Source organism: Fistularia commersonii, chromosome 28 (genome assembly GCF_037954325.1).
Source record: "Fistularia commersonii isolate RoL2024-O1a breed Wild chromosome 28, RoL_Fcom_v1.0, whole genome shotgun sequence".
Lineage (NCBI taxonomy): Eukaryota > Metazoa > Chordata > Actinopteri > Syngnathiformes > Fistulariidae > Fistularia > Fistularia commersonii.
Window position 1 is genome coordinate 1,077,969 of NC_141311.1, and position 27,565 is coordinate 1,105,533.

At 47.2% G+C, this 27,565-nt stretch overlaps 1 protein-coding gene across 8 annotated transcripts; it reads right to left on the minus strand.

Moving 5' to 3' along the window:
* Nucleotides 1-660: 660 nt before the first annotated feature.
* Nucleotides 661-27,140, minus strand: LOC147217093 (sterile alpha motif domain-containing protein 9-like). 8 transcript variants are annotated; one of them, XR_015108991.1, is made up of 3 exons: nt 26,822-27,140; nt 13,023-13,479; nt 661-3,071 (listed from the first exon to the last, which is right to left on the minus strand). XR_015108991.1 is itself a non-coding variant. In XM_086176348.1 (2 exons), the coding sequence occupies exons 1-2, from the start codon at nt 25,011-25,013 to the stop codon at nt 2,584-2,586; spliced, it is 759 nt and encodes a 252-aa protein (XP_086032474.1). In that variant the 5' UTR covers nt 25,014-25,074; the 3' UTR covers nt 661-2,583. The 8 variants fall into 8 exon arrangements, 1 of the variants encoding a protein (XP_086032474.1); XR_015108990.1 differs by lacking the exons at nt 13,023-13,479; nt 26,822-27,140 and adding an exon at nt 24,743-25,074 and having other exon boundaries at nt 661-1,516; nt 1,827-3,071; XR_015108989.1 differs by lacking the exons at nt 13,023-13,479; nt 26,822-27,140 and adding an exon at nt 24,743-25,074 and having other exon boundaries at nt 661-1,551; nt 1,827-3,071.
* Nucleotides 27,141-27,565: the final 425 nt, after the last annotated feature.

Here is a 27,565-nt window from a genome sequence, read left to right on the forward strand (position 1 = left end):
TGAAGGTTTGGACAGATGGGCAGGAAATCTCCTTCTCTTGGGCGGGGAACAGTGGGGGTTGATGGCCGTGTGCGCACTGGAATGGAGAGAGGCCAGTGGCAGAGCAGACAAGGGAGTTATGAGCATACTCAACCCACACTAGTTTGACGACCAGGAGGAGGGGTTTTGGGAGGCCATGCACCGCAGGGCTGTTTCCAGTTCTTGATTCATGCACTCAGTTTGTCCATTGGTCTGGGGGTGGAATCCAGAGGACAGACTGGCGGTGGCACCCAGCAGAACACAGAAGATAACTGGGGCCCGCGGTCCGATATGACATCAACAGGGAGGCCGTGCAGGCGGAAAACATGGAGCAGGACCAACTGAGCAGTCTCTTTTGTGGTAGGGAGCTTGGGCAGAGGCACAAAGTGGGCCATCTTACTAAAGCGGTCCACGATCGTCAGGGTGACTGAGTGGCCGTCAGAGGCGGGAAGACCAGTGACAAAGTCTAAGGATATGGGAGACCATGGGCGGCGAGGAACAGGAACAGGTTGAAGTAGCCAAGCAGGCGGTGTCCGTTTCTGTGGCTCCTGCCACGGGACCGGACTTTGTTGTCCCGGTGTGTTCAGATTATCATTCAGGGAAAAACGTGACAACGGCCAGGAACTAGCAAGAATGGTTTATTCAAAGTCAGGAAAATACACTTATGAGATATCCCGGGCCAGAATGGATGTCACCCCACGAGGATCGTTCGGCTCCTCTAGACACCCGCTGAGACGCGTCCAGTCGAATGTGTAGATGAAGAAGTTCTGGCCCCGATCCAAAGGATCAGGTTCATTTTATACATTTGGCCAAAAGGGTCGGAGGGAGTCCTGACAATCCCGACCCCCCCAGTTTTACGCTCTCTCGGGCCTCGTAAACTGCGCTTTGATCAAAGCTGTTGGTCGGAGGAAGTTTTGATAAACTTCCTCCGACCCCTGGTTTACGCTCTCTTGGAATATGAGCACCTGGGTTGTGTAAAACCGTGCTTTGATCGAAGTCATGGTTCGGAAGAAGTTCTGATAATGACTTCCTCCGACCCCTGGCTCCAGTCAATTATCCTCGGGGGGTGTCATTTGAACAGCAGGGTAGCGCATTCCTTCACCTTACATGATGGGGTCTCGCAGTTACATTTTAAGAGTCTTTGCAATTGATAGTGAAATAATGATGTGAGGTTGGAGATTCTATAATTTGACGTAGGAGATTTTGCAAGTCCCTCTCTTGACGTGAGCGTCCCCACGTCACATAAGGACTACAATCAAAATAAGTAAATACAATGAATGTATGCAAACACAAGGTACTTTAACGGAATATTCTAACAGCGGCAGGCGGGAGGTTTTGTGTTGACTGCAAGTAGGACAGGCCTTGATGAATTCTTGGACATCCTCCTGCAAGGTGGGTCACCAGAAACGTTGAAGGAGGGCATGCCGTGTCCGTAGCACACCAGGGTGGCAGGAGAGCTTGCAGGAGTGGGCCCATTGTAGCACCTCCGATCTCAAGGCTGGAGGGACGAAAAGCCAGTTCGACGGGCAGGAGCTGTCATTAAATCAATAAATACAATGACAGTATTTATTGATACTGTCATTGTTGCACTGCTGTGACCAAAGGATTTGCCCTCTGTGGATCACTGAGGAATAACTTTTCTTAGATAAACAACTCCTTGGGTGTAGAGAAGCAAAGCAAGAAAAAACACAGCCAATGTGTTAGAGAATGTAGTAAATAATAAGCGAGAAGAGAGGGGATAACGTGTAGAAGTAGATGTTGGAAATGATGTGCTCGCCTCTGGGAGTCCGGCTGACGGCTTCACTCACGGTGAGGCGGAGGCGGCCTGCGGTTTCCTCTCTGACCGCCAGGGCGAGGAGCGAAACGTCCCCGGGGAGGAAGGACGCTGTCAGCAGGTACTTCATACATTCTGAGTGGCCGTCGGATCGTATTTTAAAGACTTGCAGTGACGTGATCAGTCGAAGCAAGCTGCATCCGACCTCGACTTTGGCAAAGTATCCTTAGTTGTTGATATTATCCACATCCTCCTGGGCTGCTTTCTCACATGCTTGAAAGCACTCCAGAGCGTCCAGAGCCGTCTCCACAGCCTCCGCTGTGTTTTGGACCGTCTTCGGTATTCAGACAACTGTCTCCGCCCAACGTTCGGCCTCTTCAAACTTTTCATAAATGAAGGTGAGCAAGTTGCTGTGCGATGAGGGGCTCTCTGTTGAAACGCTCGAACGCTTCCTGGAGTAACGCGATGGCTTTCTCCGGGCGTTTCTCCTTTTCACGCACGTGGTCAATGAGAGGGGAGAAAAGGCCGTCGTATTCGTCCCCTTTGCTTATTCTGTATCGCTGTGTGAACCACTTGTCATCTTCAATGAATTTCTTTCCGCTCGTCAAGAGGACCTTGAGCTTCCTGCCGAGGTCGGGGCGGATGCCCAGGCTACGGACGTATTGATTCCTCTCTGCTTCTTCTCTTTTGGCGTCCCGGTCTTTCACTCCCAGGTAAAACTCGTTGAGGTCTTTGTCGCTCACCGGCTCTGTTTTTGAGCCGGTCCTCCTGTAAATGACTTCCTTCTCGAATTATACCTTGTTGCTGGTCTCGCTGAAGTAGGGCAAGCGCACCCGATACACCTTGCCTTTCACGATACTGATTGAAGGAACGACGTCCACCTCGACGACGTACCTCTTTTCTGCGCCGTCTCGATCCATCACCTTGATGAAGCGCGGAGGACGCACGCACTGTTGTACGTGGTCACTGTCCGAGGAGAAGCTCCAGGCAACGAGAGCATCCAAAGCATCCATGTACACGTCCCTCTCGATGACAGGGATACCAATTATTTCCCCGTGCACGTATCCTTTATCCTCCTTGCTGTCCATCACACCAAAGTGTATGGTGCCATTGGATCTGATATTCATGCAGCCCGTCGCAAATTTGAAAACCTCCCAGGCAAACTTGGCCTGGAGCCTCTGGTGATTCCAGGTCATGGCCGTGGCGAACGACTTGTATTCTCGGCACGGGATTATCAGATTGAAAGCGCCGGATTCAGGCTCCAGAACCCTGAAATCACCTGGAAACGGAGAGTACAAGTGTATTATTACCATTTGTCAACGACAACAAGACTTCCTGTCCTCGTCACACCTTTCAAAACAAACATAGTGATATTTGAGAAGTGAATGCAGCCTCAGGGCGGCACTGGCCCGTGTCTCTCCAAGCCTGCCTTGGGGGGGCACGGAGCAGTGTCTCCCTGTGCCGGTCCCAAGCCCGGATAAATGCAGAGGGTTGCGTCAGGAAGGGCATCCGGCGTAAAACTTTTGCCAAAACCAAATATGCGAGACAACCAAAACTATACCATACCGGATGGGTCGCGGACCGGGTTAACAACGACCGCCATTGGTACTGATGACCTACAGGGTACTAATGGAAATTGGGCTACTGTGGGTCGAAGAACAAGAACAAGAAGAAGAGGAGGAGTGCGTGTCCGGAAGCAGAGAGAGAGGAGGAAAGGAAAGAGTCTGGGACTGAGAGGAGGGACTTTGAATGTTGGGACTATGACAGGAAAAGGTAGAGAGTTGGTCGACATGATACAGAGAAGGAAGGTGGATATACTGTGTGTCCAGGAGACCAGGTGGAAAGGTAGTAAGGCTAGAAGCTTAGGAGCAGGCTTTAAGTTGTACTATTATGGTACTGACAAGAAGAGAAATGGAGTAGGAGTTATCTTGAAGGAGGAGTTTGTTAGGAACGTCCTAGAGGTGAAAAGAATGTCAGATAGACTTATGAGTCTGAAATTGGAAATCGAAGGTGTGATGCTCAATGTTGTTAGTGGCTATGCCCCGCAGGTGGGATGTGAATCTGAAGAGAAGGAGAAGTTCTGGAATGAGTTAGATGAAGTGATGCAGAATATTCCCAGAAATGAGAGAGTGGTCATTGGTGCAGACTTCAATGGACATGTCGGTGAAGGCAATAGAGGGGATGAAGAAGTGATGAGCAGATTTGGTATCCAGGATAGGAATGCAGAGGGACAGATGGTGGTAGATTTTGCAAAAAGGATGGAAATGGCTGTAGTGAACACCTTTTTCCAGAAAAAACAGGAACATTGGGTAACTTATAAGAGCGGCGGTAGGAGCACGCAGGTAGACTACATCTTGTATAAACGGGGTAACCTGGAAGAGATCAGTGACTGCAAAGTAGTTGTAGGTGAGAGTGTAGCCAGACAGCATAGGATGGTGGTTTGTAGGATGACTCTGGTGATAAGGAAGATGAAGAGGACAAAGGCAGAGCAGAGGACAAAATGGTGGAAGCTGAAAAGGGAGGAGTGTTGCATGGTTTTCAGGGAGGAATTGAGAAAGGGTCTGGGTGGTCAGGGTGAGCTTCCAGATGATTGGACAACAACAGCTAGTGTTATCAGGGAGACAGGTAGAAGAGTACTTGGTGTGTCATCTGGAAGGAAAGTAGATAAGGAGACTTGGTGGTGGAATGAGGAAGTGCAGGAGTGTATACAGAGAAAGCGGTTAGCGAAAAAGAAGTGGGATACTGAGAGGACTGAAGAGAACAGACAGGAGTTCAGGGAGGTGCGGCGAAAGGTAAAGATAGAGGTAGCAAAAGCAAAACAAAGGGCTTATGATGACTTGTATGCTCGGTTGGATAGTAAGGAGGGTGAGAATGATCTATACAGGTTGGCGAAACAGAGAGATAAAGATGGAAAGGATGTACAACAGGTCCGGGTGATAAAGGACAGAGAGGGAAATGTATTGACAGATGCTAGAAGAGTGATGGGAAGATGGAAAGAGTACTTTGGAGAACTGATGAATGTGGAAAATGAAAGAGGCAAGGGTAGAAGAGGTGATTATCGTAGACCACAAAGTAGCAAAAATTAGTAAAAGTGAAGTGAGGAAGGCATTGAAGAGGATGAAGAGTGGAAAAGCAGTTGGTCCTGATGATGTACCTGTGGAGGTGTGGAAGTGTCTAGGAGAGGCAGCGGTAGATTTTCTGACTAGATTATTCAACAGGATCTTAGAGAGTGAGAAGATGCCTGAAGAATGGAGACAAAGTGTGATGGTGCCTATTTTTAAGAACTAAGGGGATGTGCAGAATTGTGGCAACTACAGAGGGATAAAGTTGATGAGCCATACAATGAAGTTATGGGAAAGAGTAGTGGAAACTAGACTGAGAGCAGAAGTCAGCATCTGTGAACAGCAGTATGGCTTCATGCCTAGGAAGAGTACTACAGATGCAGTATTTGCGTTGAGAATGCTAATAGAAAAGTACAGAGAAGGCCAGAGGGAGCTGCATTGTGTTTTTGTAGACCTAGAAAAGGCATATGACAGGGTGCCAAGAGAGGAGCTCTGGTATTGTATGAGGAAGTCTGGAGTGGCAGAGAAGTATGTTAGACTGGTGCAGGACATGTGTGCTTGCTGTGAGACACTGGTACGGTGTGCTGCAGGGGTAACAGAGAAGTTCAAGGTGGAGGTGGGAATCCATCAGGGATCAGCTCTGAGCCCCACTTGTTCGCAATGGTGATGGACAGGCTGACAGATGAGGTTAGAAAGGAATCCCCATGGACCATGATGTTTGCGGATGACGTTGTGATCTGTAGTGAGAGCAGACAACAGGTTGAGGAACATCTAGAGAGGTGGAGGTATGCTCTGGAAAGGAGAGGAATGAAAGTTAGTCGCAGCAAGACAGAATATATGTGTGTGAATGAGGGAAACTCAGGTGGAACGGTGAGGCTACAGGGAGTGGAGATCAAGAAGCTGGAGGATTTCAGGTACTTGGGGTCAACAGAGAGTGCTGAAAAGAGGTGAAGAGACGGGTCCAAGCAGGTTGGAACAGGTGGAGAAAAGTGTCAGGGGTAGTATGTGATAGAAGACTTTCAGCCAGAATAAAAGGAAAGGTGTACAAGACAGTGGTGAGACCAGCGATGATGTATGGACTAGAAACTGTTACAATGACCAAAAGACAGCAGGCAGAACTAGAGGTTGCAGAGATGAAGATGTTGAGGTTCTCTTTGGGAGTGACCAGGATGGAGAGGATCAGGAATGAGTCTATCAGAGGGATGGCACATGTTCAATGTTTTGGAGAGAAGGTCAGAGAAGCCAGACTGAGATGGTTGGGTCATGGACAGAGAAGGGATAGAGAATATATTGGTAGACGGATGCTGGAATTGGAGCTGTCAGGCAAGAGGTCTGGAGGAAGACCAAAGAGAAGATTTATGGACGTCGTGAGAGAGGATATGAAGGGAGATGGTGTGAGAGAGGAGGATCCAGAGAATAGGGTTAGATGGAGAAGGTTGACTCGCTGTGGCGACACCTGAAGGGAAAAGCCGAAAGAAGAAGAAGATCATCATCATAACGGTTTACATCCCACCGTCTGCCGTTGCACCGCGGGCTAATGACGTCATCAGCTCAACAGTCGCAAGTTCTCAGACTCAGCACCCCAGTGCCTTCATTGCCATCTCTGGGGATTTCAACCACGCCACCCTGTCATCTTCTCTGCCCAAATTTTCGTTTTCCTACTGTTATTATTATTAGTGATATGTTTTACTTGAAACTCTGGCATTACAATTTCCTTCGGGATAAATAAAGTAATTCTTATTGTTATTCCGTCGGAATATGTTATTGCCTTAATGTTGATGCCTTAATGTTGATGCCTTCATGTTGATGCCTTCATGTTGATGACTTCATGTTGATGACTTCATGTTGATGCCTTCATGTTGATGCCTTCATGTTGATGCCTTGATGTTGACTTCATGTCAATGCTACGTATACTATATAAGCTGTATCATCCAACCGCTTCTTCACTACTTCTTCTTACTCCTGACTCTGGAATATGATCTGCCATTAAAGCAACCACCCATTCTAACGTCCCACTGACCGTTATTGTACGGACGTCACTTCTGGCCTGCACGAACTCACCGGAGCTGTACAGACGGCCGGGGACGGTTGGAAGTCAAGTTGGTTCTGCGCTGAAATTCAGCGGTGTGTGTTTTGCAGAGGGAAGGCGCTTCCTGTGACAGCAGAGATGGGTGAGTGACCATCTGCTTTGGATCTCTAATGTGAATGTACTGTAGCGAATCATGAATGTTGGGGTTTATGTTGATGCTTGTTTGTTTTCTGTGTGATTTGGGGGTTGCTGGGAATTTTGCGGGTGTGTTTTGGGGTGCAAGGAATTCTATTTTTTTTTTTTTACCTGGAATTGGCGTGGCTGTGGCCAACAACAGCTATTTCTTATTACCGTATTTTCACGACCATACGGCACACCTTACTAAAGCACTAATTATTGGAACACAAAATTTGTTTGGTAAGCTCATTGACCCTTGACCTACATACAAGGGTGAAGCCAGTCATGAGAAAGGGTATTTAAGGTGGCCAGTTGCAAGTCGTTCTCCTCTTTGCATCTTCTCTGAAGAGTGGCAACATGGGAGCCTCAAAACAACTGTCAAATGACCTGAAAACAAAGATTGTTCGACAGCATGGTTTAGGGGAAGGATCCAAAAAGCTCGCTCAGAGATTTCAGCCGCCAGTTTCCACTGTGAGAAACATAGTGAGGAAATGGAATACCACGGGCACAGTTCTAGCTAAGGCCCGGCGTGGCAGGACAAGACAAATCTCAGATAAGCAGAGGCGAAGGATGGTGAGAATGGTCAAACTCAACCCACAGACCAGCTCCAAAGACCTACAACATGATCTTGCTGCAGACGGTGTCACTGTGCATCCTTCAACTATTCAGCGCACTTTGCACAAGGACATGCTGTGTGGGAGAGTAATGCGGCAGAAGCCTTTTCTGCGCACGCGCCACAGTCGCTTGAGGTATGCTGAAGCACATTTGGACAAGCCAGCTTCATTTTGGAATAAGGTGCTGTGGACTGATGAAACTAAAATTGAGTTATTGGAAGCTATAGGAAGCGTTTAGAGGCTGTTACTTTGCAAAAGGAGGATCTACTAGATATTGATGTCATTTTTCTGTTGGGGTGCCCAAATTTATGCACCTGCCTACTTTTGTTTAAATAATTATTGCTCACTTTCTGTAAATCCCATAAACTTCATTTCACTTCTCAAATATCACTGTTTGTTTTGAAAGGTGTGACGAGGACAGGAAGTCTTGTTGTCGTTGAAAGATGCTAATAATACACTTGTACTCTCCCTTTCCAGGTGATTTCAGGGCAAAACCCCTAAAAACATGGACTGAATCTCAAGTAAGGGATTGGCTGAAGTCTATTGAGGTAAAGGACTGTTATATAAACAAACTCAGTGAGAAAGAAGTTGATGGAAATATCCTTTTGTCTCTGGATGAGGAGCTTCTGACATCCAAGTTTGGTATAAAGCCCGCACCCGCCCATTACATTATTCAGAAGAGAGATGAGCTCATAGGATGCAGTGAAAAGCGGGAAGGGGCTAAAACCCTGAGTGACAGTAAAGCTCAGTCCCAGAAGAAATCCAAAAAAAAGAGCTCTGCCTCCAGTCCGCCGACGTTGAGTGAACATCCGGATGTCGCAGAGAAGACTCACACAGCTCCAGTAGTTCGTGCCGTTCGATCCAAGGAGGATTGCAAACTGCGACCGTTTGACAAAGACGCCATCGACTTCATCTCTGTGAAGCACAGGGTTCTAAAGCCTGAATCCGGCCCTTTCAATCTGATAATCCCGTGCCGAGAATACATGGCCGCCACCTTGGATCGCCAGAGGCTCCGGGCCAAGTTTGCCTGGGAGGTTTTCAAATTTTCAACGGGCTGCATGAATATCAGATCCAATGGCACCATACACTTTGGTGTGATAGACAGCAAGGAGGATAAAGGATACGTGCACAGGGAAATAATTGGTATCCCTGTCATCGAGAGGGATGTGTACATGGATGCCTTTGGTGCTCTCGTTGCCGAGAGCTTCTCCTCGGACAGTGACCACGTACAACAGTGCGTGCGTCCTCCGCGCTTCATCGAGGTGATGGCTCGAGACGGCGCAGAAAAGAGGTACGTCGTCGAGGTGGACGTCGTTCCTTCAATCAGTGTCGTGAAAGGCAAGGTGTATCAGGTGCGCTTGCCCTACTTCAGCGAGACCAGCAACAAGGTAGAATTCGAGAAGGAAGTCATTTACAGGAGGACCGGCTCAAAAACAGAGCCGGTGAGCGACAAAGACCTCAACGAGTTTTACCTGGGAGTGAAAGACCGGGACGCCAAAAGAGAAGAAGCAGAGAGGAATCAATACGTCCGTAGCCTGGGCATCCGCCCCGACCTCGGCAGGAAGCTCAAGGTCCTCTTGACGAGCGGAAAGAAATTCATCGAAGATGACAAGTGGTTCATACTCGTCACCAACAGATTCCGAGCCCAGGACCTTTCCCACATCGACTGGCTGCTGAACATGAAAGTATTCTGTGTCTTTGACTTCGATCCCGAGTCCAAGGTGTCGGGCCTTTGCGGTAAATTCCTCGAGCACCATGCTGTAAGCTTGCACTTTTTGCAGAGTTATGGGAAGCCCAGCGACATGACGGTGAAAGAATTCACAAGCAAGCTGCACCTGTTCGACCAAACCAGCTGGATCTTCTGCAACGGCCGGTCTGATTACAAAGGACATGAAAAGCCGTGCGATGAAAGGACTTGGATTCGAACCAAAATGACTCTCCTGAGGGATTCTGTAGGTTTGATCTGCAAACAGATCTTGCCCAAAGGGACATTCCAGGTCATTTTCCTTTTCATGTCGCCGTTCCAGAAACCACTGCTGCACACGTTCGATGTATTTTTCACCAACATGGAGGGCCACGAGGACATAGTCTGCATCTGTGAATCGGAAAACGACTTCTCCAGGTTCCAAGGCTTTGCCGAGGGGTTGTGCACTAAGGAAACCATCGACAACTCCAGTGTTGTCGGGATGAAAATGAGTCACGTCGATGCCACCGTGCAGCAAATCCAAACCATGAAAGGACTTGCTAAGAAGCAGCTGCCCGTGTTTGTGAAAGGAACTTGTCTTCTGGAGAAACAGGAAGAGGAGCAAATGTTTTCCCTGGAGATTCTGGCAACCAACCACTGCAATGAGACAAACGAAGACTTCATTGCCAAGGAACAGGAGAACATTGACCGCCAGTTCTACCCCGGGGGGAGAGTGTCATGGCTGAATTTCTGGCTTGCTGACAAAAAATATGTCGGTGAGGTCATTGAAAGGGATGCATACAATGAAGTTATCGCTGTTCTCAAGAGTGCCAAGGGTGATGCAAGTCCAGTAAACATTGTAAACATCTACCATCACCCAGGAAGCGGCGGAAGCACCGTGGCAAGGCAAGTGCTGTGGAACAAAAGGAGCGAACTGCGGTGCGCTGTCGCGAACCCTTCGTACCAAGCCACCGCTGTTGCGCAGCATGCTGTCCAGCTGAGGGAATATCAAGAACAAGACGTGGAAACGTGTCTCCCCGTGCTTCTCCTTGTTGAAGACAAAGACCAAGAGTATCTGGACATTCTAAAGAATGAACTAGAGGTGGACAGTAATGTCAAAAAAATCCAACGAGGAACATTGTGTTTCATTTTGCTGACCTGCAGGCGATCCCACGACCCGGAGAAAAGGTGCAGAGAATCACCGTTGCAGAATGTGTCGGTCACCCACAAGCTCTCCCCTGCTGAGAAACGGAACTTTGCCGCGAAAAAAGAGCGACTGCAGGAGCAGTATGAGCCACAGTTCATCCTGACCTTTGTTTTGATGAGTCAGGAATTCTCCGAGAACTACGTTCACAACTTTGTGGCACACTTGCTCCAAGGCATCGACCACCAGTCCGTCACCACGCGGCTCATCCTCTACGTGGCACTGCTGAACACGTATGTGCAAAACTCCTTCATTTCTCAGTCGCACTGCGAAGCTTTGCTGGCTCTAAAGATTCCCTTGGAAAGGTTTCGCCAGCACACGTTTGAAAATTCACTCGGCGATCAGGGCAAACTCATCTTCAAGCATCTTAAAAATGAAAAGGAACACATTGAATCCATCAGAATCATCCATCCGGTCGTCGCAAAGGAAATTCTCAAACAGCTTCTGGAGAACCGACAGACCCAGAGTGAGTTAGCCATGAAACTGCTCTCTGAGAGGGTGCTGTTTGAGCACATACTTGGACGGAATGATCACCTCGCCTTTTTGAGAGCGCTTTTCACACAGCGATACAGAATAAGCAAAGGGGACAAATACGACAGCCTTTTCTCCCCTCTCATTGACCACGTGCGTGAAAAGGAGAAAAGCCCAGAGAAAGCCATCGCGTTACTCCAGGAAGCGTTCGAGCGTTTCAACAGAGACGCCTTCATCGCACAGCAACTTGCTCACCTTTGTTATTCTGACAAAAAGTTGGAAGAGGCCAAACGTTGGGCGGAGACAGCTGTCTGAATACCGAAGACGGTCCAAAACACAGCGGAGGCTGTGGAGACGGCTCTGGATGCTCTGGAGTGCTTTCAAGCATGTGAGAAAGCAGCCCAGGAGGATGGAGATAATATCAGCAACTAAGGATACTTTGCTAAAGTCGAGGTCGGATGCAGCTTGCTTCGACTGATCACGTCACTGCTTCTTCTTCTTCTTCTTCTTTCGGCTTTTCCCGTTAGGGGTCGCCACAGCGAGTCAACTTTCTCCATCTAACCCTATTCTCTGTATCTTCCTCTCTCACACCAGCTACCTTCATATCCTCTCTCACTCACTGCAAGTCTTTAAAATACGGTCCGACGGACTTCCGGTGACGCAATGTACTGAGACATACGCACGGAGTTGAGCTCTCCCGAAAATTGGTAGTATTCGGCAGTTTATGAAAAAATACTTGACAGTTTAATGGTGGAACAGTGAGTCTGAAGCATTGCAGATTAGGATGAGCACGGCCAGAGACACACGGAACGCAGCAAAACAGCAAAAACAGCAAGAAGAAGCGAAGGGAAAAAATCGGCCACCGTCTTCCCCAAACCAGGTGAGCGGAAAAAACGGATGAACAGAAAATGGAGAACATTCTTCGCGAGTTGAAAGAGTTGAGGAAAGAAAATAAGCAAGCATTTGCAGAAACCAAGGAACAATTAATTAGACTGGAGGTGTCGGTCTCGGACTTGATTGAAAGGATGGAGAAGCTAGAGCGGAGAACCGAGGAAGCGGAGACCAGGGTTGGCCAGGTGGAGGACACAAACCGGCGCCATGAGAGGATGCTGAGGCACCTGTTGAAACGGGAGGCGGCCCTGACGAACATGTGCGACGATCTACAGAACCGGATGCGCCGCAACAATCTGAGAATTTATCAAGTCCCCGAGGAAAGTGAGAAAGGTGACTTGATTGGTTTTGTGAGGAACTTCATTGCGACGGCGCTACAACTCCCGCCCGAGCTAAATGTAAAAATCGAGAGGGCACACAGATCACTGGGGCTAAAGCCTGCGAGTTCAGCGCCTCCGCGCTCCATTATCGTGAGGTTTCTGCATTATACAATAAAGGAAGCAGCACTGCGACAAGCATGGGCCCAAAAACGAGTGAAGTTCCAAAAAGGAGTGATTTACTTTGACCAGGATTACTCTCCGGAAATACAGAGGAAGAGAACGCGGGTCCGAGGAGTGATCAAGCAGCTGAAGGAGAAGGAGATCTGCTGTCTATTTATTCATGGATTTTTTTTTTGTCTTGCTATCTCCTGTCTTCTGGCTTTCTATTTCTGTTCATATGTATTTCCTTTTTTTGACATAACTGTTACATTGCTGTAACAAAGGAATTTCCCCCTATGGGGATCAATAAAGTTTATCTTATGTTATTCTGTTGTCTATTCTTATCCTTGTTGTTGTTCACTCTGTCATCGACTTATTTGTCTTTTGCTATCTTTTAATTGTCTCTTTTATTTATATTTATTGATACTGTCATTGTTGCGCTGCTGTGACTAAAGGATTTGCCCTCTGGGGATCACTAAGGAATTAGATAAACTACTCTTTGGGTGTAGAAAAGCAAAGCAAGGAAAAGCACAGCCAATGTGTTAGAGAATGTAAGAAATAATAAGCGAGATGAGAGGGGATAACGTGTAGAATGAGATGTTAGCAATGATGAACTCACGGTGAGGCGGAGGAGGCCTGCGGTTTCCTCTCTGACCGCCAGGGCGAGGAGCGAAACGTCCCCGGGGAGGAAGGACGCTGTGGAGCGGCTCAGGGTTGCCGTGTGGCCCCGGGGGGAGGGAGTGGGGGGCCCCATGGTGTAATCGGGGTACCGCTGCGGGTAGAAGCACCAAGGAGGTCCAGCGGAGGCGGGGAGAGGAGCGTAGCAGCAGCCCCTGTCCTCACACTCCCCCCGGCTGAGTCGAAGCGGCTCTCCGCGGACGGGGCGCATCTGTCGGACACGTCTCCCCCTTCCCCGCGGATCCCCTGGCGGTTCGCCGACTCGTTCCGTCTTGGAGGCAAACTTCCAACAAGCCGGGCGGAGGTGTTATCGAGGGCGCCGGGTGCCTGCCGGAGCAGCCCGGTCTCATGGCGGCAGGTGTGCAGTGTAGACAGGATGAGGATGAGGAGGGTAGCGGCTATATGTTACAACGGGAGGCAGGAAATAGTGTGTCACATGTGATTTATTCCTGGAATACACAAGTCAATGGGTTTTAGTCAGAGTAGCGATCGACTGCTGGAAGCCTGACGCCGTCAACCGCCGTTTGAGCGCGAGGCTTGAGCAGTCAAAGTCAACTGGAGCTAACGGTAGCTTTTGCTAGCGCCGGTTAGCGATGACTCGAGTAACGTCAAACAAACGACAAAATTGGTTCCAACACCCAAAACGTCTCCTTAAACTCCCACACTGATGCTACATATACAACTACCTGGACGCTCAACCCACCTGGAATACACAAGTCAATAGGTTTTAGTCAGAGTAGCGATCGACTGCTGGAAGCCTGACGCCGCCAACCGCTGTTTGAGCGCGAGGCTTGAGCAGTCAACGTCAACTGGAGCTAACGGTAGCTTCAGCTAGCGCCGGTTAGCGATTACTCTAGTAACGTAAAGCACACAACAAAATTGGTTCCGACACCCAAAACGTCTCCTTAAACCCATAAACTCCCACACTGATGCTACATATACAACTACCTGGACGCTCAACCCACCTGGAATACACAAGTCAATACGTTTTAGTCAGAGTAGCGATCGACTGCTCAACCACCCGCTTTGTGTCACTACCGCCACCCCCGGTCAAAGTAAGAACTACAACAGCGTCAATTCGAACATTTCCTGCGTAGTGTGGGTGAGTGCCTTCTGAAATCAAAACAATATACACACAAAACAAAAATGTCGGGGGTTGTCTCCACATCCAACAATACCAATCCAATTATCAAAATAGTCCTGGGTGCCACATATAGCTTGGCTAGGTGGCGGTCGCATTGCTAGCTTCGGAAGTTAGCCGTCAGTGCGTTTCGGGTGAAATTTATATCTGCGTCACATTTTCTCCCCCGCGGACCGAAACCGCTTCGTTGGCTATTCCAGGGGAGAGTGATACGGAGACGGCTCACTTTCTTCAATACTCACCGTTCGGCTCCTCTCGGGTTGTGACGATAACTTAAGTACTACTCAAGTCGTGGGTTACTACTTAAATATTGCTACTTAATAAGTAGCAATAGCTCAGACTTGCTATTCGCTAGCACCTGCTTTCCGGCGGCTCGAGTTTCCAGTTCGCTCCTCTGTTGTGATGGAAGTATCGATACTTAAACGCTACTCACGAGAGTATCGATTTCTCGAATAAAGTATCTAATTCACAAATGTGAAATAAAAGCACATGTGTCACTTTCGAACCTTTTCTAATAACTAAGTCCAGGGTTTTGTGCCAACCCCGACCCCCGAGAATAAAATCGAACTATTCCATCCCTGTCACATGACTAGAAGCGACGTTTTTTAACCGTTGATTTAATTGAAGCATAAACAACCAAAACATAGAAACAATCAAACAAACATGGCTAAATTTAATCGTCCATCAGTGACATTTAACAGGCATGAAGAACTTGGCCAAACCTAAAATAACATTGACATTAAGTCTCTTTCATTTCCTAAAAGTAAACCAAATGTGATATCAAGTGTGGCTCTTTCGCCTTAGGGGGTATAGGTAGAGTGAGATACACAGTTCTCAGTTGGCGATCGATTCCTGATCAAATTTATTTAAAATATAATTTTTGTTTTGACATCCAGGTAATACATTTTCTGTAAAACACATTTTTATTTAAGAGTTGCCTCATTTTCTGTCCAGAAGTGGATTATTTTACTAATTGAAGTTGTTCAATGAACAATATTTGTCATGTCATTTGTCTTCAACTGCAATAGTTTGATATTTGTGTGTGTGTGGGGGGGGGTCAAAGTAGTCGGTACCGTCAACAACCGCTCAATGTAAATTAAAACAAATCAAAAATAAAATCTGGCAATAAAACCACTTGTTCACAGGCACAGAAAAGGACCGCAGTCCCAAAGCACTGGGACCAATAAGAATAAGAGATGAGTCATTTAGATTGTACAAAACTGATGAAAATGGTTACCTTTTTCTCCTTTGCTGAAAGAAACATTACAAATGATCCAATCATTATACGCAAAAACAGAATGCAAAAACGTCCCCCCATTTTTACCTTCTTTGAAAACGATTCTGAATTATATCAAAAAAATTTAAAACTTTAAAAATTCCCTTCAATCCATTGAGCTAAATACATATTGTAAATCCTCTTGCCACTTTTTTTGTTTCTCAAATGATACATTCTTTCTCACACTTTTACTCTTACAGTTAACTGACTGAATACAAAAGAAGTGTCTTTTATGTTTCGTCATGCCTGTTAAATGCCATTGATGTACATTGAATTTATCTATGTTGGTTTGTTTATGTTTATAAAAAACAATTTATACAAAACTGACAAGGTTAACTTGATGAAATTAGATGACATATTAGACTAAATTAGACTAAATTAGACTAAAATTAGATGACATATGGGATTCCTTTATTAGTCCTGCAGGCGGGAATCTACTGAGAGATGTGGGGAATTAAATAAAAATAGGGAAATGATGTATTATATTTAATCCCATTTATTAAAGTTGACATACACACAAGGACGAGTGTATTTCCAATCACCAAACATCATAAACATTAAAAAGGCGAAAGCTTTGCAGGTATTTGATAACTTGCGGTTCACATATTTGATTTGTTTTAATAAGCAGTATTTGTTTACACGGGCACTGATTTGTCTTTAAGTTACACTGATAGAATATTCCTTTCATCGCCCCACGGTGGAGAAATTACAAAGATAGGCTGTTGATTGGCTACTGGCATTCCTATGTTTAGTTTTCATTGCGCATTATTTCAACCGCAGAATACAGAGGAACAAGTGTAAGCTAGCACTGAGTACTGACAACTTAGATAAAAGTAAATAAAGAAATCCTTTCTGAAGATGTCCTGATCCTGATTTCTGTCAGAACCGATCCGATTCTGCGTGGTGGCTCAAAGTTCAGCGAGCACAATTCAAGTAGCCCTACATTAAAGTTATTAATTCAGATTATGTGCTTGACAGTCCAACAGCTCAGCAGTGCAGCGAGGTGAAAAGAAACGAAGCCCAGCCGTTTCTCCGGAGTAAGCAATTTGTCTGCGTGCCCAAGATCAGCCCCAAGTGTTAGCTGCTTGGGTTTAGCCGCTTCCCCATTGGCTTTGGCTTTGGCTCGGTTTACCCTTCGTGTTGCTCTGCATGGTCTTTCAAATGCTTCATCGAGTTTATCAAATTGAGCGGAGCTCTGCTCCAGTGAAAGACTTTTACTTCAAACGTACCATGGATGGTACAATACCAGGATCGTCTCAAAAAGCTTGTGCCCTTACCGTCTTGGCTGCTGCCAGGTTAGCATTCTATGTAGTGTCACTGCCGCTTTGGTGACCACACTGCAGGATTCCCCTCCTGGAAGGTGTGACGAGAACAGGAAGTCTCGTTGTCGTTGAAAAATGGTAATAATACACTTGTACTCTCCCTTTCCAGGTGATTTCTGGGCACCGCCCCTAAAAACATGGACTGGATCTCAAGTAAGGGATTGGCTGAAGTCTATTGAGGTAGAGGACTGTTATATAAACAAACTCAGTGAGGAAGAAGTTGATGGAAATATCCTTTTGTCTCTGGATGAGGAGCTTCTGACATCCAAGTTTGGTATAAAGCCCGCACCCGCCCATTACATTATTCAGAAGAGAGATGAGCTCATAGGATGCAGTGAAAAGCGGGAAGAGGCTAAAACCCTGAGTGACAGTAAAGCTCAGTCCCAGAAGAAATCCAAAAAAGACCTCCGCCTCCAGTCCGCCGACGTTGAGTGAACATCCGGATGTCGCAGAGAAGACTCACACAGCTCCAGTAGTTCGTGCCGTTCGATCAAAGGAGGATTGCAAACCGCGACCGTTTGACAAAGACGCCATCGACTTCATCTCTGTGAAGCACAGGGTTCTGGAGCCTGAATCCGGCGCTTTCAATCTGATATTCCCGTGCCGAGAATACAAGTTGTTCGCCACGGCCTTGACCTTGGATCGCCAGAGGCTCCAGGCCAAGTTTGATCTGCAAACAGATCTTGCCCAAAGGGACATTCCAGGTCATTTTCCTTTTCACGTCGCCGGTCGAGAAACCACTGCTGCACACATTCAATGTATTTTTCACCAACAAGGAGGGCCACGAGGACATCGTCTGCATTTGTGAATCGGAAAACGACTTCTCCAGGTTCCAAAGCTTTGCCGTGTGGACGTCCACGAAGGAAACCATCGACAACTCCAGTGTTGTCGGGTTGAAAATGAGTCACGTCGATGCCACCGTGCAGCAAATCCAAACCATGAAAGGACTTGTAAAGAAGTAGCTGCCCGTGTTTGTGAAAGGAATGTGTCTTCTGGAGAAACGGGAAGAGGAGCAAATGTTTTCCCTGGAGATTCTCTCAACCAACCATAGCAATGAGACAAACGAAGACTTCATTGCCGGGGAAAAGGAGAACATTGACCGCCAGTTCTACCGCGGGGGGAGAGTGGCATGGCTGAATTTCTGGCTTGCTGACAAAAAATATGTCGGTGAGGTCATTGAAAGGGATGCATACGATGAAGTTATCACTGTACTCGAGAGTGCCAAAGCTGATCCAAGTCCAGTAAACATTGTAAACATCTACCATCACCCAGGAAGCGGCGAAAGCACCGTGGCAAGACAAGTACTGTGGAACAAAAGGAGCGAACTGCGGCGCGCTGTCGCGAACCCTTCGTACCAAGCCACCGTTGTTGCGCAGCATGCTGTCCAGCTGAGGGAATATCAAGAACAAAACGCAGAAACGTGTCTCCCCGTGCTTCTCCTCCTTGAGGACGTAGACCACGAGTATCTGGACATTCTCAAGAATGAACTACAGGTGGCCAGTAATGTCAAAAAAATCCAAAGTGGAACATTGGGTTTCATTTTGCTGATCTGCAGGCGATCCCACGACCCGGAGAAAAGGTGCAGAGAAAAGGTGCAGAGAATCCCCGAACTTTGCCGCGAAAAAAGAGCGACTGCAGGAGCAGTATGAGCCACAGTTCATCCTGACCTTTGTTTTGATGAGTGTGGAATTCTCCGAGGACTACGTTCACAACTTTGTGGCACACTTGCTCCAAGGCATTGACCACCAGTCCGTCACCACGCGGCTCATCCTCTACGTGGCACTGCTGAACACGTATGTGCAAAACTCCTTCATATCTCAGTCGCACTGCGAAGCTTTGCTGGCTCTAAAGATTCCCTTGGAAAGGTTTCGCCAGCACACGTTTGAAAATTCACTCGGCGATCAGGGGAAACTGGTCTTCATGCATCTTAAAGATGACAAGACACGCATTGAATCCATCAGAATCATCCATCCGGTCGTCGCAAAGACAATTCTCAAACAGCTTCTGGAGAACCAGCAGACCCAGAGTGATTTAGCATGAAACTGCTCCATGAGAGGGTGCTGTTTGAGCACAGATTTGGACGGGATGATTACCTCGCCTTTTTGAGAGCGCTTTTCATCCGGCAATGCAGAATAAGCAAAGGGGACAAATAAGACAGCCTTTTCTCCCCTCTCATTGACCACGTGCGTGAAAAGGAGAAAAGCCCAGAGAAAGCCATCGCATTACTCGAGGAAGCGTTCGAGCGTTTCAACAGACGCCTTCATCGCACATGAACTTACTCGCCTTTATTATTCCTACAAAAAGTTTGAAGAGGCCGAGCGTTGGGCGCAGACAACTGTCCAAAAGCTGCCCAACAACTCGTACCTACTAGACACAAAGGGGCAAAAGGGGATCAGGTCAAACTGGTCTTCATGCATCTTAAAGACAAGACGCACATTGAATCCATCAGAATCATCCATCCGGTCGTCGCCAAGGAAATTCTCAAACAGCTTCTGGAGAACCAGCAGACCCAGAGTGAGTTAGCATGAAACTGCTCCGTGAGAGGGTGCTGTTTGAGCACTGTATCGCCAGATGTAAAGCGCTCTCAAAAAGGCGAGGTAATCATCCCGTCCAAAGGGGACGAATGCGACCGCCTTTTCTCCCCTCTCATTGACCACGTGCGTGAAAAGGAGACAAATCCGGAGAAAGCCATCGCGTTACTCCAGGAAGCGTTCGAGCGTTTCAACAGAGACGCCTTCATCGCACAGCAACTTGCTCACCTTTATTATTCCTACGAAAAGTTGGAAGAGGCCGAACGTTGGGCGCAGACAGCTGTCCAAAAGCTGCCCCACAACTAGTTCCTACTAGACACAAAGGGGCGAGTGTACAAAAAATGGTTTGAAGCCAAATGCAAAGCCATCGACCACATACCGAAGACGGTCCAAAACACAGCAGAGGCTGTGGAGACGGCTCTGGCCGCTCTGGAGTGCTTTCAAGCATGTGAGAAAGCAGCTGAGGAGGACATGGATAATATCAACAGCTCGGGATATTTTGCCGAAGTCGAGGTCGGATGCAGCTTGCTTCGACTGATCACGTCACTGCAAGTCTTTAAAATACGGTCCGACGGCCATTCAGAATGTATGAAGTACCTGCTGACAGACTACTTTCCCGATGAGCTGAAGGACGCCTGGGAGCCGTTTCACGGCCGACTGAAAAAACTCCACAAAACAATCCAAGATGCTTTGGAGTGGATTTCAGAGGACCTGAGTTACTTCCAGACAGACAGCAGTTTTGACGAGGAGGAGGCCCCTGAAAGTCCAGAAGAGAAGATTAGCCATCCGCTGTCTTGGTTGACAAAAAAAAAAAATCGGACGAGTACGGGAGGTACCACTGCACACCTTCTCCGGCCATGCAGCAACAAAATGTACCCACAATTTCAACAAACTTAACTCCTTTTCAAAAACGTATGATGATTTACAAGATGGGATTGGGGAACGTCACGTCCATCCTCTCCAAACTAACCGACCGGAGGGACCTCCGGATCAACTAAGGGACATAATCTCTCGGAATCCAGAGAATCCCCTGAAGGCGAACATGGTCCAAAGAGATATTGTGAATTACATCATGAGCCACATCACTCTCAACTGCTTGTCGCCCCAGAAAGGAGCGCCTTCTCTTAACAACCTACAGGCACTCTGTCGCCAGTTCCTCGGCGACAAAAGGAAATGCTTCCCGAGCATGCTGTTCTTGCTCACCTTATTGTTTTGGCCAGATGATCAAGACACAGCCCAGGACAAAGAAAACAAGTATGAAGTTGTGCAATCGGCTGTCGAACACATGGGGAAAACCTACTGGGACAAGATGAAAGACATTCCCCCACGAAGGAGAAGGATCTATACTCATTTTTTTCTGGGCACTGGACAGGGTTTGAGTAAGTTTGTGCACAAGAAGAAGTTTGAAAGCATCACAAAGGATTTCCCCGTCTCTCAGAAACGACTGGTATTTCTCAGCGGAGAGGCCTGGAAGAAGCCCGAGATTGGCCGGATGCTGAAACGTGTGTCCGGTCGGACAGAAGACGGAGTGGTGTACCTCCAGGGCCCTAAGAAAGACAATTTCCGCATACTGCCTCTTCATTTGCCCTCAGTGCCCCATAGTAATGAAAACATCACCGTCTACCTGGGCTTTACTTTTCGAGGACCCGTTGCCTACGACATCAGCGTGCTCAAGTAGTTTGGAGAACCACAGTCGTCCACACCGAGACAAGGCTGCATGCATTTAAAACACGTAGAACCACGGTACACGGGCATGTACAGGAGATATCTAGATGGGACTTACAGTGACGCTGGTTTACTGTGATCAAATTACAAATCGTCAATATGGGTAAGAGATGTCGGGCTATTCTTAAAAGTATGTGATGGTATCGGAATTAGCAGGAAATACACCCGATACTTATGAATACATTGTTGTTTTGTTTTTTAACGACGATGCCTCGTCCAGTTTTCGCCGAAGGAAAACCAAGCGCGCGCCAGTTCCACAACCTATGAAAGAACCTGCTAAGATGTCACTAGTTTGGAATAACTGAACAGCAGAACAGGACAGTTCCGAAGCCATTCGCAGTGCTTGCAGTAAAAGTCTTTCGCTGGAGCAGAGCTCCGTTCAATTTGACAAACTCGATGAAGCATTTGAAGGAGCACGCGGAGCAATGCGAAGGGTAAACAGAGCTAAAGCCAATGCAAATGGGGAAGCCCAGGACAAAGCCCAAGCAGCTAACACTTGGGGCTGATCTTGGGCACGCAGGATAATTGCTTACTCTGACGAAACGGCTCGGCTTTGTTTCTTTTCATCTCGGTGCATTGCTAGGCTGTTGAACTGTCAAGCACATAATCTGAATTACAATCTGGTCACCATCAGGGGTACTGATGTGGACATTGTGGACACCTATAAATACCTGGGTGTCCACTTGGACAATAAACTGGACTGGACTTTTAACACTAATGCTATAATCACGAAGGGTCAGAGCAGTCTGTTCTTCCTCAGGAGGCTCAGGTCTTTTCTGCAGGACCATGCTGCAGATGTTCTACCACTCGCTGGTGTCCAGCGCCATCTTCTTCGCTGTTGTGTGCTGGGGCAGCAGGCTCAAGACAGCTGACACCAACAGACTCAACAAGCTCATCAGGAGAGCTGGATCCGTCCTGGGAGTGGAGCTGGAGTCTGTTGTGCAGGTTTCAGAGAGGAAGATGATGAGGAAGCTCCTCAGAATCATGGACAATATCCATCACCCCCTGCATGCCACGTTGATGTCCTGTCGGAGCTCTTTCAGTCGTAGACTGATACCACCAAAGAGCTCCACTGAACGCCAGGGTTAGGAGGTCTTTCCTACCTGAGGCTGACTTTTTAATTCCTCTTCCCTCAGCCACAGGGAATCTTCAATCTTTGTAGTTACTGCTAACAGCTAAGACAATTTACATTTCATATATTTCTTATTCTTCCTCCTTTCCACTATTATCTATTACTGTTATGTTTTTACTTGAAACTCTGGCACAACAATTTCCTTTGGGATTAATAAAGTTGTTCTCATCTCAACTCATCTCATCTCATCTCATCTCAAAAACACAGCAGAGGCTGTGGAGACGGCTCTGGCCGCTCTGGAGTGCTTTCAAGCATGTGAGAAAGCAGCTGAGGAGGAAATAGATAATATCAACAGTTCAGGATATTTTGCCGAAGTCGAGGTCAGATGCAGCTTGCTTCGACTGATCACGTCACTGCAAGTCTTTAAAATACGGTCCGACAGCCACTCAGAATGTATGAAGTACCTGCTGACAGAATACTTTCCCGATGAGCTGAAGGACGCCTGGGAGCCGTTTCACAGCCGACTGAAAAAACTCCACAAGACAATACAAGATTCTTTGGATTGGATTTCAGAGGACCTGAGTTACTTCCAGACAGACAGCAGTTTTGACGAGGAGGAGGCCCCTGAAAGTCCAGAAAAGAAGATTAGCCATCCGCTGTCTTGGTTGGCAAAAAAATCCAAAGAGTACGAGATGCACTACTGCACACCTTCTCCGGCCATGCAGCTGGAGGTTCTGGCACATGTGCTGTGCCCTGAAATCACCTGGAAAGGGAGAGTACAAGTGTATTATTACCATTTTTCAACAACAACAAGACTTCCCGTCCTCGTCACACCTTTCAGGTGAATCCTGCGGTGTGGTCACCAAAGTGGCAGTGACACTACATAGAATGCTAACCTGGCAGTAGCTTAGACGGTAAGGGCACAAGCTTTTTGAGCCGATCCTGGTATTGTACCATCCATGGTACAACCTGTGCCAAAACTATACGTGCTAATCCAATCTTAGACTCATACAGGATCGGTCGACTACCATTCTATTTCTATTCATATTTATTTCCTTTTTTTGACATAACTGTTACATTGCTGTAACCGAAAACTACTGCAATCCAAACTAGATGAATCAATGTGACATTCACCTGTGTTCAATCTGTTGGTGACCACTGACACGGACAGATCCTTTGTGGCATTAGTTTATTTGGAATTCCACGTGATTCTGTGCCGTCCGGCGGGTTGGTCCACCTCTTCCCTCCTTCGTCCAGTGATCGGGTCTCTCTACTATTGGAACGAAACACAAGGCGTGGATTATTATGCAAAAAAAAATCTGAAATAGCTGTATTGGCTGTTGGCTGTTCACCTTTGCAGCGAGCTTCAGGTCGACGAGGCCTTTTTTCACGCTCAAAGTCACAATCTATGTTCTCACACACCCGTGGGCCTCGAGCCGTCCTCGTCGGGATCTGACCTGCAAATGAACCGGACCGGTCGGGATGCAGAAAATTATGATAAGCTTCATTGATCCCAATTGGGGAAATTCTTTTGTCACAGCAGTGTATCAGTTATAACGTCTAAAAATAAAAAAAGCAAAATAAATATGAATATAAATAGAGAGACAGAATACAGAAGATACCGAGACATCCACGAACAAACAGACAGCAGCAACAATAACAACGTCAGGGATAATAATGGACGACATAAAGCAGGGGTGTCAAACTCATTTCTCATGGCGGGCCACATACAGCCTCCAAGGGACTTGTAGGAGTCCACTATCTCCACCTCTTCACCCGCGATGGTAATCGGTACCCGTCTCCTCCGGTGTTACTAGACTGCATGCCAACTGCTCGGGGTTCATCCACAATGGATTAAATACGAATTTCCCGCAAGGGATTAATAAAGTATAACAAATAAAGAAAAATCAGGAACGAGTCCATTGGAGGGACAGCAAACATTAGATTTTCTGGAGATTTGTTTTTTTATCCTTGTTGGTGTTACTCCACTCACATCTGGTCTATTTTTGTCCTTGTCATTGTCACTCTGTTTCTGTTCTCATCCTTGCTGTGGTTTTTGGTTTTCTATTGTCACCCTTGCCGTCTTTTTTTTTTTTTATTGGTTTCTTCATCTGCTGTCTATTTATTCGTGGATATTTTTTTTTTTGTCTAGCTATCTCCTGTCTTCTGGCTTTCTATTTCTATTCATATTTATTTCCTTTTCTTGACATAACTTTTACATTGCTGTAACAAAGGAATTTCCCCTATGGGGATCAATAAAGTTTATCTTATGTTATTCTGTTGTCTATTCTTATCCTTGTTCACTATGTCGTCGACTTATTTGTCTTTTGCTATCTTTTAATTGTCTCTTTTATTTATTATTTATTGATACTGTCATTGTTGCTCCGCTGTGACCAAAGGATTTGCCCTCTGGGGATCACTAAGGAATTAGATAAACCACTCCTTGGGTGTAGAAAAGCAAAGCAAGGAAAAACACGGCCAATGTGTTAGAGAATGTATGAAATAATAAGCGAGAAGAGAGGGGATAACGTGTAGAATGAGATGTTGGCAATGATGTGCTCGCCTCTGGGAGTCCGGCTGACGGCTTCACTCACGGTGATGCGGAGGCGGCCTGCGGTGTCCTCTCTGACCGCCAGGGCGAGGAGCGAAACGTCCCCGGGGAGGAAGGACGCTGTGGAGCGGCTCAGGGTTGCCGTGTGGCCCCAGGGGGAGGGAGTGGGGGGGCCCCATGGTGTAACCGCGGTACCGCTGCGGGTAGAAGCACCAAGGAGGTCCAGCGGAGGCGGGGAAAGGAGCGTAGCAGCAGCCCCTGTCCTCACACTCCCCCCGGCTGAGTCGAAGCGGCTCTCCGCGGACGGGGCGCATCTGTCGGACACGTCTCCCCCTTCCCCGCGGATCCCCTGGCGGTTCGCCGACTCGTTCCGTCTTGGAGGCAAACTTCCAACAAGCCGGGCGGAGGTGTTATCGAGGGCGCCGGGTGCCTGCCGGAGCAGCCCGGTCTCATAGCGGCTATATGTTACAACGGGAGGCAGGAAATAGTGTGTCACATGTGATTTATTCCTGGAATACACAAGTCAATGGGTTTTAGTCAGAGTAGCGATCGACTGCTGGAAGCCTGACGCCGTCAACCGCCGTTTGAGCGCGAGGCTTGAGCAGTCAACGTCGACTAGAACTAATGGTAGCTTTTGCTAGCGCCGGTTAGCGATGACTCGAGTAACGTCAAACAAACGACAAAATTGGTTCCAACACCCAAAACGTCTCCTTAAACTCCCACACTGATGCTACATATACAACTACCTGGACGCTCAACCCACCTGGAATACACAAGTCAATACGTTTTGGTCAGAGTAGCGATCGACTGCTGGAAGCCTGACGCCGTCAACCGCTGTTTGAGCGCGAGGCTTGAGCAGTCAACGTCAACTGGAGCTAACGGTAGCTTTAGCTAGCGCCGGTTAGCGATTACTCTAGTAACGTAAAACACACAACTAAATTGGTTCCAACACCCAAAACGTCTCCTTAAACCCATAAACTCCCACACTGATGCTACATATACAACTACCTGGACGCTCAACCCACCTGGAATACACAAGTCAATACGATTTGGTCAGAGTAGCGATCGACTGCTGGAAGCCTGACGCCGTCAACCGCTGTTAGAGCGCGAGGCTTGAGCAGTCAACGTCGACTAGAGCTAACGGTAGCTTTAGCTAGCGCCGGTTAGCGATGACTCTAGTAACGTCAAACACACGACAAAATTGGTTCCAACACCCAAAGCGTCTCCTTAAACCCATAAACTCCCACACTGATGCTACATATTACATTGCATCTGGCAGACGCTTTTATCCAAAGCGACTTACAAAAGAGGATATAGTTAGCCATTACTCTAGTAACGTAAAACACACAACAAAATTGGTTCCAGCACCCAAAACGTCTCCTTAAACCCATAAACTCCCACACTGATGCTGCATATACAATTACCTGGACGCTCAACCCATTTGGAATACACAAGTCAATACGTTTTAGTCAGAGTAGCGATCGACTGCTGGACGCCTGACGCCGTCAACCGCTGTTTGAGCGCGAGGCTTGAGCAGTCAACGTCAACTGGAGCTAACGGTAGCTTCAGCTAGCGCCGGTTAGCGATTACTCAGTAACGTAAAACACACAACAAAATCGGTTCCGACACCCAACACGTCTCATTAAACCCATAAACTCTCACACTGATTCTACATATACAACTACCTGGACGCTCAACCCACCTGGAATACACAAGTCAATACGTTTTAGTCAAGAGTAGCGATCGACTGCTCAACCATCCGCTGTCGTGTCACTACCGCCACCCCCGGTCAAAGTAAGAACTACAACAGCGTCAATTCAAACATTTCCTTCATAGTGTGGGTGAGCGCCATCTGAAATCAAAACAATATACACACTAAACAAAAATGTCGGGGGTTGTCTCCACATCCAACAATACCAATCCAATTATCAAAATAGTCCTGGGTGCCACATATAGCTTGGCTCGGTGGCGGTCGCATTGCTAGCTTCGGAAGTTAGCCGTCAGTGCGTTTCGGGTGAAATTTATATCTGCGTCACATTTTTTCCCCCGCGGACCGAAACCGCTTCGTTGGCGATTCCAGGGGAGAGTGATGGGGAGACGGCTCACTTTCTTCCATACTCACCGTTCGGCTCCTCTCGGGTTGTGACGATAACTTAAGTACTACTCAAATCTTGTAGTACTACTTAAGTTTTGCTACTTATAAGTAGCAATAGCTCCGACTAGCGATTCGCTAGCACCTGCTTTCCGGCGGCTCGAGTTTCCAGTTCGCTCCTCTGTTGTGATGGAAGTATCGACACTTAAACGCTACTCATGAGAGTATCGATTTCTCGAATAAAGTATCTAATTCACAAATGTGAAATAAAGGCACATGTCTCACTTTCGAACCTTTTCGAATAACTAAATCCAGGGTTTTGTGCCAACCCCGACCCCCGAGAATAAAATCGAACTATTCCATCCCTGTCACATGACCAGAAGTGACGTTTTTTTTAACCGTTGATTTAATTGAAGCATAAACAACCAAAACATAGAAACAATCAAACAAACATGGCTAAATTTAATCGTCCATCAGTGACATTTAACAGGCATGAAGAACTCAGCCAAACCTAAAATAACATTGACATTAAGTCTCTTTCATTTCCTAAAAGTAAACCAAATGTTATATCGTCTCTTGAGAGAGAAGCTGGTGATGATGGAGCTTTTTTTTGAATCAATTTTTGAGTTTTAGCCCCCAAACTGTAACAAAATGTGCAGATATTACCTACCTCAATAATTCTTTGGATGGGTAGATGTTATTCATAAGTGTGTGTGTGTGTGTGTGTGTGTGTGTGTGTGTGTGTGTGTGTGTGTGTGTGTGTGTGTGTGTGTG

Bases quoted from the DNA above. Each gene is read 5' to 3' on its own strand.
- LOC147217093 (XM_086176348.1), bottom strand. From the start codon at position 25,013: ATGCGCCCCGTCCGCGGAGAGCCGCTTCGACTCAGCCGGGGGGAGTGT. The intron at 3,072-24,742 runs GTGAGTGAAGCC...CTCCGTTTCCAG, and splicing joins CAGGCCGCCTCCGCATCACC to GTGATTTCAGGGTTCTGGAG.